This window comes from Trichoplax adhaerens, genomic scaffold (assembly GCF_000150275.1).
Source record: "Trichoplax adhaerens TRIADscaffold_43 genomic scaffold, whole genome shotgun sequence".
NCBI classification, from domain to species: Eukaryota; Metazoa; Placozoa; class Uniplacotomia; order Trichoplacea; family Trichoplacidae; genus Trichoplax; species Trichoplax adhaerens.
This window is the reverse complement of record NW_002060983.1, coordinates 159536-172352: the sequence shown is the minus strand read 5'-3', so window position 1 is coordinate 172352 and position 12817 is coordinate 159536. Positions and strand designations below refer to the sequence as shown.

At 31.0% G+C, this 12817-nt stretch overlaps 1 protein-coding gene across 1 annotated transcript; it reads right to left on the bottom strand.

Moving 5' to 3' along the window:
- Positions 1-4852: 4852 nt before the first annotated feature.
- Positions 4853-5770, bottom strand: TRIADDRAFT_3154 (uncharacterized protein; the record flags this gene model as incomplete). The annotated part of the gene is made up of 1 exon (XM_002118297.1): positions 4853-5770. A coding segment is annotated over one exon (918 nt), but the record flags the coding sequence as incomplete, so codon positions are not given.
- Positions 5771-12817: the final 7047 nt, after the last annotated feature.

Here is a 12817-nt window from a genome sequence, read left to right as displayed (position 1 = left end):
TAAGCCCTATCAATCTGCTATATTCTCAATACTTACTTGCAATATATTACTATATCATCACAACATCATATAAACTTAGCTTATTACTAACAATAACAATTCCTAAAGTAGTAGTTTATACTTCTGAGAAGTTCAAAACAAAATATTATCGTAAACTGGACATCTATATCTAAGTTATTTTGATGGCCGTGACAATTAGACGGTTCACAATTACCTAGATTGGCAAGTCTGATTATAGAAATTATTTTAAAGTTGTTTCAAATAAGTTTTGGACTAGTGTACGTGCTATTAAAAAAGATACTGATCTTGTAGTAAATTCTCAAGGTTTAAAGTTGATATAGACAGAAATTAAATGTTGAATTCATATCTGCATTGCTTTCAATTATGACGATTGCTGCCGTAACAAAATAATAACTACCGTAGTTCTTACTGTAAGCCATTATTAGTTATTTTCATATTATAAATGTTAAACACTAAATTTAGTCATTTACTCTTCACGGTGGTTCGCGCCGTGACTGAATGATTGTGACAAAACCTGTAGACTTTCAAGTTAAATGGTTTATAGTGGACTATTATTCTTCTTCTAAATATAATAGCGGTAATATATGATATTCATTTTACTTTATCAAAATTTTTTAGTCAAATATAGAGCAAAGGCTGATACTGAAATAAGCATACTCATCTAGATTAGTAAGACCCAATCTTATTTTAAATAATGCAGTAAAAATTGTATACGATACATTTGTTTATTATGGTAAAGTGCCGCTAACTTTTCAAGCAGATATAGAAATCAAAGAAAAGATCAGCAACATCTGTCAAAACCAGCTCTTATGATTAGACCTAAACTGGTCTAGCTAATCTTCAGCTAACTTTTAAAGAATCTCTATTAAGAAATTTACTTATTCCAATACTAAAAAACTGAGTCAAACGATATAGATTTAGATTAATTGATTTTATTTACTTCTGGCTATTGCATGGTAGTGTTAGTGTACTCTGAGTTGTCCTCGGTCATTACTTTTTTAATCATAAGTACTGATCAGCGAAGTCATTCTGATAATTGTAAATGAGTACTAGTCATAAACAAGGAGCATCAAGTACGTAGCAAGGACGTGTTTCTTTATATTGCTGCCGATAAATAATCTGTAAAAATTAAACATATGCTTATGTGACGTATTCCTTTTCGATTTGGTCCTAGTGGGCTTAAGTTTTTAGATCACATTCGAATTTATTTCAGTAAATTAAACTTTCGCCTTCAATAATCCTCTTAACCATTTCGCCATCAAAACAGCGACTTTCCAGTATTTTTAGATTGATAAAGTCAAAAAATAAGAATTTCTGCGAAACTATCAAAATTTCACCAACATACACATTTACGCAGTTTTTATTAATTCTGCTGTTATAAACTAGTGAAAGAATATTAAATATAAGCTTATGCCATTTTAAGCGCCATTTTTTTAACATCACAACAAATATTCTTTCGCATCTTCAATATCACGATAAAATTATTCTTACTGCTAATATTATATAGAATCTTTGCAACATTATAATAGTGACGTGAATAAAATTATGACGACAAGTAATAAGTTAAAGCTAGAAATGGACTCGTTGGTGATACTAGTACATTCGCAGGTACACATTAAAACGACTAGAACATATTATCTAAGCTCCGTCTGAAAGGATATGCATTTAATGTCAAAGCATAGAAGTTCCTACTAGAATTTCTCAAGTAATATTGCACGAAAAATTTAAGTTAAACTAACGAAAATTGAAATCCTAACAAAATAAATTAGGTGGGAAATACTAGTTTATTATAATTTTAACGATAATCTCAGCAAAATTTTCTAAAAGAACAACCAAAATACGGGCAGAGTTACTACCTTAACCTACCAAACTATCAATTAGCAAGATGTCTAACAATTATCCTAGACTTTTCTTGTCTTTTCTGTCTTTAACTGAACTAAACTATCGAATTAAAGTACCTTTAAAATGCCGTAATGAGCAATTGGTATTTGTAATGAAATGAAAATTGTAGAGATCAAGCTACAAAACTTTAACAAACTTTGATTCTACTTTCGTTGTACTCTGGTCGACTTAGCAAAACTTTGACACCAAATAAAATTTGGGAAAATAACCGAACAACAATTTATTACAATACAAAATGGAGAGAAAAATAAACCGAACAACATTACAAATACTTAGCTTTAAGTATTATTAAAAATAGTGACAGACTTAAAACTGTCAACGACCAAACAACCTTTCAAAAACAACAACGTTTTAACTTACGACAATTCGACCCCGAAGGCCTTTTAAATTATACAAGTTCTTCAAATAAAATCTTCTTCTACTCTCTCTCTAAATTTTCTAATTGCACTATCATTTATAGGCTTCGTAGAGCCTTCAGAGGTGTTTAAAACTAAACATTTGCTAACCAATCGCTCTTAAGATCCGTTTTACAAAACTACTTTGCACCATTTAAGAAAACAAAAATCATTCAAAGTTCAGACACAATTTACCTACGATTCCCTTACAAAACACTATAAAACTAACAAATTAACTATAAATATACATCAAACTTCACTTCTAACATAATTTCTATCATTAATATACTATATAAGTCTAAAAATCAACCTTTAAACATCAAAATTTAGTCATAAAAACAACATCCTAACTACCTAACAATCAACACAACCTCTGCCAATTTCCATCTTATTTTCTATTTTCCTCACTAAATTTTCCTAATGTGACTTCGAGTCACGTCATAAAATTTGTGTACTGAAATGATTCTGTGAATGGACATATTGTAGTCCGACTATAAAAAATTAGTTAGTAGATCTTCTCACCGAAGTATTTTTATAAGATGACTTGTGTATGTTAGCGTCTGTAGAAGGGTATATAAGCCCGTCAGATATTTGAATAAAGCAGTTCTCAATTGTCTAGTTGAGTTTAACGTAGAATCAAAGGCGTCTAAATTCTTGAGAGGTAGTTAAGGGATACTGAATCCCGGAGACTATAGTAATTTAGAAATTTGTTTTACGTTATTCTTGTCACGAAGCTGGTTTGTGACACATACAGTATTGAAGATATCGACCATATATTTTCCATAAGGCATATCCAGGAATAATTTTGATTGCTAATAGCAATGATGTTAAAAAAATTGCTTACTAATTACTACCAGCTAAGGCACCTAAGCAATGCTAGCATATTTCTATTCTTGTATACCGGAGGAGTGGAAGAAATATTCATGTCAATTGATAATGAAAACTTCCTCGACATTAGTTGTAATTATGAAGGGCAGCCTGTCAAGAAAATATCAGTAACTGCTGCTTAGAATTTATAAGAATTTCTTATCATTCTATATGGCATTATAACAAGCTGCAATTACTGTATTAGTTACAAAATTCTAAAAATTGAATGGAAAATTATTCTGATTTTTAAAATTTGGTATTGAATTTCTTTAGTGACTAACATTGCAATACTGCTAATATGCAACAAGATTATGAAAATTTTACCCTCGAATTACTCGCTATCGTGCTCATGAGGTTAATTCACAACCTCAATTATATTTTTGAAGTAAAATCTTTAAACTAATCTGAAGCATTAAAGAAGTTGCCAAGATATTTCTTGACGGTTGCTACCCAAAAAGTAAATTGAATTCGATTCTTTTATCATTAAAAGCGATTTCAGTTGTTAGCAATGATGAAATAAAGAAGTAGATGTCAATTACCGCACGATCATCTGTTTGTGCTGTAATTATTTTGATATATTTAATACGATTACATGATACCATATGAAGATAATTTAAGCTCTCAGATTTTTTCACACGGGAAGAATTTTAAATTTAATTCAATAGATTAGATAATAGTTTACGCGTATTAAAGAAATTATGACGCAAAAAGTTTGAAGCATCTCTTTTAATATGCTCAGCAATATATCGGTTATTATAAAAATTTGTAATATAGCTCGTTCAGTAATGTTTCAACTATATTACAATTATCAGAAATAATAACAGTTGTGGGTAGTAGATGAATTAGATATATTATAAATACTGTTTTAGGTAAAACTATTTCTGGGTAACATATGGTTATTATGAGCGTTGGATAGTACTCCTGCCGCGAATTATGTACAGAGACTTACCGAGATGGGAATAGAACAATATGATCCCATTCCTATTTACACAGAGAGTAATACGTTTGATTACTTTTTTAAATTACTAACATTAACCTTACGCGCGAATAGCCTGTATACTAAAATGATGCAATGTCAATTAATACAGTATTGAATATATATCATCACTTTAATTAATGCTTGGAAATTAAATCGAAGACAGGAAAAACTAATTTTCACATCAGCGAAGATTTCACTAACATTATTTAGTAATTGCCAGTCTGTATTTAACTGAAAAGTACGCGTTGATCAATAAGAACATTAACAGTTAATTGTTGAGTGTGGGATTTTATTTCCATTTTAAACCACAATAAAATGATCTTCGGATCTTTTCTTGTCTACTGGGCAGTTTTTTCTACTCCCAAGGGTACCAAAATGGACTTGAAGTAGAATCTTGAGAATTTTAAATGATCATTTAGAGCAACAATTGTAAAATTGCAATAGTACCGTATTATTGACTTTTTCATAATCACTGATTATTTTACAGTTATGTATAAGATTCTCGGTTAAAATTTCGGATTTTATGTTGCTATTTTCACAAACCATGATACTAGATTTTATTTTAAAATTGAACCAGGCCATGCCACATTTCGCCAACGCTTGTAACATAAGTTGTTCCTTTGGGTGTAGTGGAAATGGAATGATTGATTTGCTTCTTCTTCGATGAATTACGACAAGTACCGCAACTAAAGCACGAATAAAGGATATTTTTAAAAGATTTCCTAAATTTTTCGTTATAGATCACACATATGATAGGATTTAAGCAGCTGCTGAGGAGCGCCAGCCAAATGCAGATCCTTGCAAATAATTGGTAACTACGTAAATCTGACGGCTTCATTTTAACAATTGAGTTATAAGCAAAAGGATTAAGCGATATTAAGACATTATAAGGTGCCCAACAGATTGTAAAAGCGGCAACCATAGTAATTAACATCAAATTAATTCCTCGACATGTTTTATATAGTGAAGCACTGTAATGAACACGCAAATCTTTTCGATTAATACGTTGCTTTAAGCGGCGCAGTATCTTGAAATAAAATGTGGCGATTAATATTAAGGGTAAGATAAAAATAACGCAGTTGAGGGTGAGATAATAAGTTTTGGCAAAGTTTAAACTGTCCTGTAAGCTTTTAAACACAGGTTCACATTGATAGCTTATAATGATTGTTCGAGCTATTAAATGATAAGGCATGCGAATAATTAATGGTATAGCTACTGCTATGGATACTGCCCATATGGTTATAATACACAACATAACACGAATAAATGTAACTCCGGTCGACAAAGGATAGAGTACAGCACGATAACGAATTATTGCCATCGACATCATAGTTAAAGTAGTTGCTGAGTAACAGATTTTTTCCAGTGGCAATGCAGTCGTGCATAGGAATCCACCCAATATCCAGTAGCTAAAAATATAATGAAATAATCGATAAGGTACGACTATAATGGCTGTTAGCATGTCAGATACAGCCAGATTGATTAATAAATAGTTGGTCGTAGTTTTCATTTTGCCATTTTCGTTGATTAAAATTGACATAATTAGCAAGGCATTTCCAATCACTGCTATCACAGTAATTAGTACGGACGCCACAGAAAATCCAATCGCTGTTGGTAAGGAGACTTTTAATTGAAATGGGGCTATAACAGGTACGGTGCTATTCATGGCTATACAGAAATGGCGAGCAACTACTTTTAAATTTTTTGCTCAGAAAATATAAATCAGTACTGTTGTACGCAGTAAAGAAACGCTCAATTCTGGCTTAAGCTGTCTCGATATCAATGTCGATAACGATAACGTAATTTTTCAAAACCTTTGAGAAGAAAGAGATTAAAACTGATTCCTTGTTTCAATAAAAAATTTCGTTAAACCCTATTAGATCATGGAAGATAGATCTTGAGATTACTGAATAGAAGTTAAACTTATTTTCTGCCCCTAAAATCTTCTAAGTTATTAAAAGCAACTTATAAGGTGAAAATGATTAGTGACCAGCCACAAGGAATTCGGAATAAGTTCAATAATATGGTCCTACTGAATAATATAACAATTATCTGCCAAAGGTAGATTGATTGTGTCAGATTGAACAAAATAAGTACTCTAAAAATTATCGTTCTAAAGAGAAGACAGTATCATTTGATTGCATGAAAAGCTACAAATAATGAATAGTTGCTATCAAAGCTTCCATTTAATACAATAACATTATGGAAACAAAGAAAAGGAGGTTAATTTCGATGGTAATTTATTTTAATATAATAATAGTAAATATTCTACTTATTATAGTACAATAATTATTTGAAATGATTATTACAGAATTGCAGCACGTGATAGTCGATCTATGAAGAAATTCTGCTTAATAGACGATTACAATTACTTTATTCTTGACTTGAACTATTTATCCATTGTTTGATAGGAGTTTATTACAACGATTGATTCAGTATTAGACAAGTAACACTGATCAATGTAATTGCATGATAAATTAGATTGATATTGTTATGATAATGATATCTAGATAGGATCACGATCAACTTTGAATATTGTATTTTTAATCATCAGAGAAGAGAAAGGATAATCAGAGTAATAATAACATTGTCCCTAGCTACTAAAAAATAGATACTCATCGGTCCCCTGATGCATTAGCTATTGGCTGCGCCTTGATTAAATGACTGTTGTTGCTCTAAAGTAAATGTTCAAGGTTACGCTACTCAATTTGTCAACAGGTCATTGCCACAGTAGTGCTGATCACGGGATCACTCAATCGATTCAACCTCAGTTTATACTCACTTTTCAAGTTGAAAATGATCCAGTACGGTAACGTTAAATTACTGTTGTTAGTTCTTTCTAGATGAGATTTTTGCCAGTTTCTTGAATATGGCCTTTTTAGTTTTGAATAATAGCGACGCACGATCATGTTAGCTATTGCAACTTAATAAGATGAGAATGGATAAACAACATTGGAGTGATAACAAACAAATCGAGGAGGAATACAAAGGAATCCACTCCCAGAAATCATATGTCGTCTACAACGCATCGTTCTTGATGGCGATGAATATTTAAAAGTTAATTCAGCTTTAGGATTCCGTTCGACAGTCTACAATACTACATTATGAAAGAATTATCTGTTCATCTAATGATCTGTTTATCTTAATAAATGTAACTTGAAATACTTAAAATGTACATTGAAGTATATAATTTTATGCTATCGGAAAATTATTTTCTAACATAGATGACTTCATACACCAGTCCAATAAATTAGTTCTTGATGAAGTATTTGTTCAACTAGTGGTTTGCTTAACTAAATTAAAATAAATTGAAATATTAGAATTACCCTTAGATGATTATACATCTAATCTTGTATTATTATAAAAAGTTTCTCGCATATTGACATAGTATTATTGCTGAGTCGATAGCTCCAACCGTTCTTAGGGCGCTGTGATATATACCAATCACGAAATTCCAAATTTTAGAAAAATAAGGGCTTTATTCAATCTTATACAAAGATTAACTACACAGCTCTACTCTAGCCGAATACTACTTCTAAAGACTTCTAGAATGAACTAACAGAATAATCTAAAGTTGCATGCTTTTATACTTTCCGTAGCATTCCCAGCTACAATCCGCATGGCAACCTTTTACCTTATTTTACACATAGTTAAATTAGTCTTAGTAAGACTATTCTACTGCGGACCATCATTAATCCAATATGGATACGACTACAGTACTTACGTAGACATTATTCACACCAGCCCAAGTACAATGAATTAACCATATCCTAATATATGATTTACAGTTCTATTTTTACCTACAGCCATATTAGTAACTCAACAGCTTACTGTATATAGTCATCTGTACTCTAGCATAGAGTCTCTACCACTACAGTCTATAGTTACAGCTACCAAATATCTCTTAGGATAAATATCTACCGTACATTATACTACACATGGCTAACAGTCTACAATCACAATACTAAGTTACATTACAGGCGCTTAATAAATTATCTGGCCTTACTTAATGCGAGTCTTATAATCGGGAAAACAACGTCAAGCAATTAACATAGTTTGTTTATATTCATACTATGGCAAGGGATACAATAGTGGCTACTGTACTCGTCGCTGTATCGTTATACTGCTTACTCTTTTTTCGTAGATGACACGAAGAATCTTCGCCTTAAAAGTAATTTAATCTACGGCCGTTTTAGGTGGCTTGAGCCTACTGCAAGCATATTGTTACGCCGTACTATAGTTTATTGAGTCAAAATCTTTAGATTCAGCGACTTTGTTGCAGGTTGACTCTAACAGTGCTTAAGACAATTATAAATAATCAAATATTATTTATTAAGAGTACTAAAACCGAGAAAACAACGTTTAGTAACTGATAAAGTTTGCTTACTCCGAGGTTATGGTATGGGATACTATAATGCCTAATGAGATCGGTATGGTGTCATTTAGTTGTATGATATTTAATTACTCTTTAATAACATGATCAGTCCTTGTAGTAAAGGTAGTTTTATCTATATGTATTATAGACGGTTTCGGATTATTGTAGGCTTATTGCTCTTGTACTTTAGTTTATTTAATCGAAATCTTTTAGGTTTAGGGACTTAATTAGAATTTTACCCTTACGATATTCAAAACATTTTATAAATAATAACATAATTTAGCTTTATTTACGGAAAGTATGATATCCGGGAATCTGCATCGAATAATTTATACAATTTATTCATAACTACCTTACATTATGATATCGGATACAGAAATGACTACCATTTTCGGTGCTGTATTGATCTTAGATGACAAGACCAATCCTCACCACAAAATAATTTAATCTATACATGTTGGTAAAAGTTTCAGTATATTTTAGGATAATTGCTGCTACACTGTAATTTTAGAATCAAAATCATGTTGTAGTGAGTTTCTGGCTAGAATATTAATAAATAAATTTCGTTGTTGCCGGAAAGTTTATCAGTTGCAGTATTTATTCAATTGTTGGCAAAGAACGGACGATTAATTTATGACCTTTTAAAAAATTAATGTTGTTTATGGGTGAAATACTCTTTTTCCAAAGAGTTATTTTATTTTCACAGGTACATTCTTGCTATTCTTGAACACTACAATTCTTGAATTGAGTGATATTTCATAAAGGATATAAATAACGCTATGCCGTTATTTTATTGGTAGTTTATTTATGATGTCATATGCTATGCTGAAGAGTAGTAGGATATAGCTTTCAGAGGTTACTTGACCTTAACCTTTTTTGGCTAGGCTATTGTCAAATGAGTTATTTCGGCAGAAATTTATCTTTTAATGGAATTTACGATGGTGCTTAAATGCTTAAAAATGGACTATGTATTGATTAACTGCCTCTTACGACTTAGAATGAAATTGTAAGTATTAGTTTAAATTATTCAAAAAAGTAGCTTCCAATAGCAATTTTCATTACTTATTTTGATTAATTATTCTTAGTTGTTCCATCTACAGTCATACTATCTTTACATGTAATTTGCAACACTTGGAAAGAATTGACAGTAAGTACTACCGCAATCAGCTCATAAAAACTTTTACAAATCGCTGTCTATTTATAAATTTAGAGTGGATTATCTATGTTTCATAGTGTTGTAAGTGGAATCAAGCTGATAATTATCATTTTAAACTACTTCATTATCATAAGATGGCTGTCTAATTTATTGATTCTGAACTGGAAAATAACAATTTGTACTAAACATGTAAATCAGCTATCATAACCAGTAAGCTTGGTAAGGCAGTAAAAACCACGTTGACATTTTAATTTAGGACTTGACCATTTTAGCTGCACCTTTGAAGCTATTTAAATGGTGATATAATACCGTAACAGCGAAATATAATAATGATCTATCGTAGGTGACCCACAAGTTGTACGATTACATGAACATATTTTCTCGAGAGAAAACGGATTCGATTGCAATTTTGACCGATGGATCCCGACCCATTTATTGTCTTAAACAATAAATTTTCTAATACGTAACTGTTTCAGGAATGGTTGGCTAGTATACCGTGCTATTATTACTATATTTGTCACTTTTAGTTTGTCTTAACCCATTTTATTAAATTTAATACTGATTCACTTGTACAATCCAAAGTTGGTCACTTAGGATTTGTGTAATCGTCAATTAATCATTCGGTTAAACCAGATATGGAGAAAATTTATTAATATTTGATATTTAATAATTCTAAAATGCCAATAAGAGAAAGCAGCTTATCGGATACACATAACAGCTCAGATACACACTTTAAAGATTGAATTGATCACATTTTTAGGACAGACGTTTAGATAAAATTTAAATAATCCCTAAAATTAATGATTTATCATTACTTTCACACAATACAGTAAAAATTTTAAAAAGCCATTTATACTATGGATAAACAACTGTAGTGATTTTAACTAACATTAAATCTATAAGATTACAAATTACCATCACATACTGCAAAATCTATTATGATAGTAATAAAAGTACTAGTCAACAAAGGAATTAAAGCATACGTTCTTGGTTATTATAAATCACGACAATATTTAAGAGATAAAAAAGAGGCATTGCTCTTTGGCACCATGTTATTACCAAATACTGACATGATTTTGAGAAAGCATCAAAATACTCAAGGTCAAAATACAAACTGTTAGGAAGGTCTAACTGCAATTTTGAAGCTTATTATAGTTCTTTAAATAGAAAAATTGTCAGTTTATATATAAGATCTTGATTTATTGTTCTAAGGATCACTTGAATCCAATTCTCCCAATACAGCTTTCGTTAGAGCAATATTAACACTTTTAGCTATATAGAATTCGCTTATCTGTTGCTGATCACGACAAGAAATCTCGCTGTCTAAAAGATCTACAGTTAATATCCTATTTCTTTATCATTTTAATTTAATATTAATTTACAATAGTAAAGCCTAAACGACTGTAATGATTACCTCGCAATCAGGGGCTAGCTACTACGTTCATAACATCAAAGATCAGTAAGAAAAAACGCATATTAAGTTTTGTTGTGTTATGTCACAAAACAGCTTTGCAACAAGATAACGTAATGTACGATCAATAAGTCAATTCCTTGAACCACGTATCAAGGAACGATATCTGCACTATCACAAACACTTTTGCTCTACTAGCAGACTACACAAAGACTTAAACGCCTCGTATTTTACGATAAACACTAAGTTGGAGAAATTCACTTTATTTCACGATATACTGCATTTATATACTACTCCTCAATAGTTCATGAGTCATAGTTAATACAATTAACATTAGAATCATTTACTGAATTAGATATTAATTTTAGCTACTGCTCCCTTAATGCAGACAACAGTATTTACCAACATAGACATGTAATGACTAATACAGAATAGTCAGATTACGATATGTCCTATCACGGAACACTTCCATGATAATTTACAGTCTACCATAAGTAAATTACAATCACAATGATTCGAACTGTAAGCAGATGGTTTGCATTCCCTATTATAACTATTAATTTCAGAATGTGTATAAGTGTCACTGTGATAAAAAGTCAATGCTATATTAAAACACAGTATCTCCAAATTAGAAGTTAACTAATTTGTACAGCATACAGTACACAGTACACGGTATAAAGTTGAACCTCTGACAGGTCTACTGAGTACGACAAATGGTAATACTATCTGTTAAATGAGCACATTATCGTAAACCATCAGCAAAGCGACGGGAGTTTGCACTAGTAAAGACAAAAAGAAACTCCAGTAGAAGATCATCTTACAGTGTTCATCGAATATGACTAGAATAAATAGAAATATTTCAAGCATACACTGTTTATAGTCGGAAAAGGTTCAAATTTTACTAATTTGATTATAAAATTTACGGTTATTAAGAATTGTAGTTTTGATATATTTGAAGATAAAAAAGTGGAGCAAAAGAGAAATTCAGTATCGATTGTAGCAACTAAGATGATAATTGAATAACAGCATAAAAGGGTTTAGTAACTGTGTTCTTGCGCACTTTTAATTGAAATGTCATGATGGACGAAATGAAAAAATGATAACAGTCAATAGGCCTCGAAATATTTTATATAGGATTCGCAAAAAGATTAACGTTACCGAATGATTAAAAGATCCCATTTTGATACAGTACACTAGAGGGTTAGTCATACAGCAGCAAATAAGAATTATATCCGAAATTGAACTTATTAATATTTGCATTCTCGAGATCATAAATGTTTTTACATAATTGTAATTAACATTTTGGTTAAGGAAATTATTTGATAATGTAATAATCTTCACAGAGACAAAAAAAGACAAACTAAAGAGTGATATTAACAATGTTATTACTAGTAGCAGTAATTCCTTTTTCGTAATTTCGATTTTGTTTTCAATGGGATTCTCCATGTTAGTGCTACTTGAAACGCTAAGATTATGCTCCTTTTTTGTATTGCGATGGCCCTTGTTTATAGTATAACTTGCTGATTGACTATAGCCATAAATCAATCTGGAAACAAAGTGCTTATTGGTAAAAAAAATTATAAAGATTGGTGTTATAGCAGATATTAAGCCGTAAATACCAATAAAAATGACGGAATGCACTGTTTTTGAAATATCACAGACAGCTGGTGAGGAATATATATCAACTCGATGATAACGTGATGCAACTGGA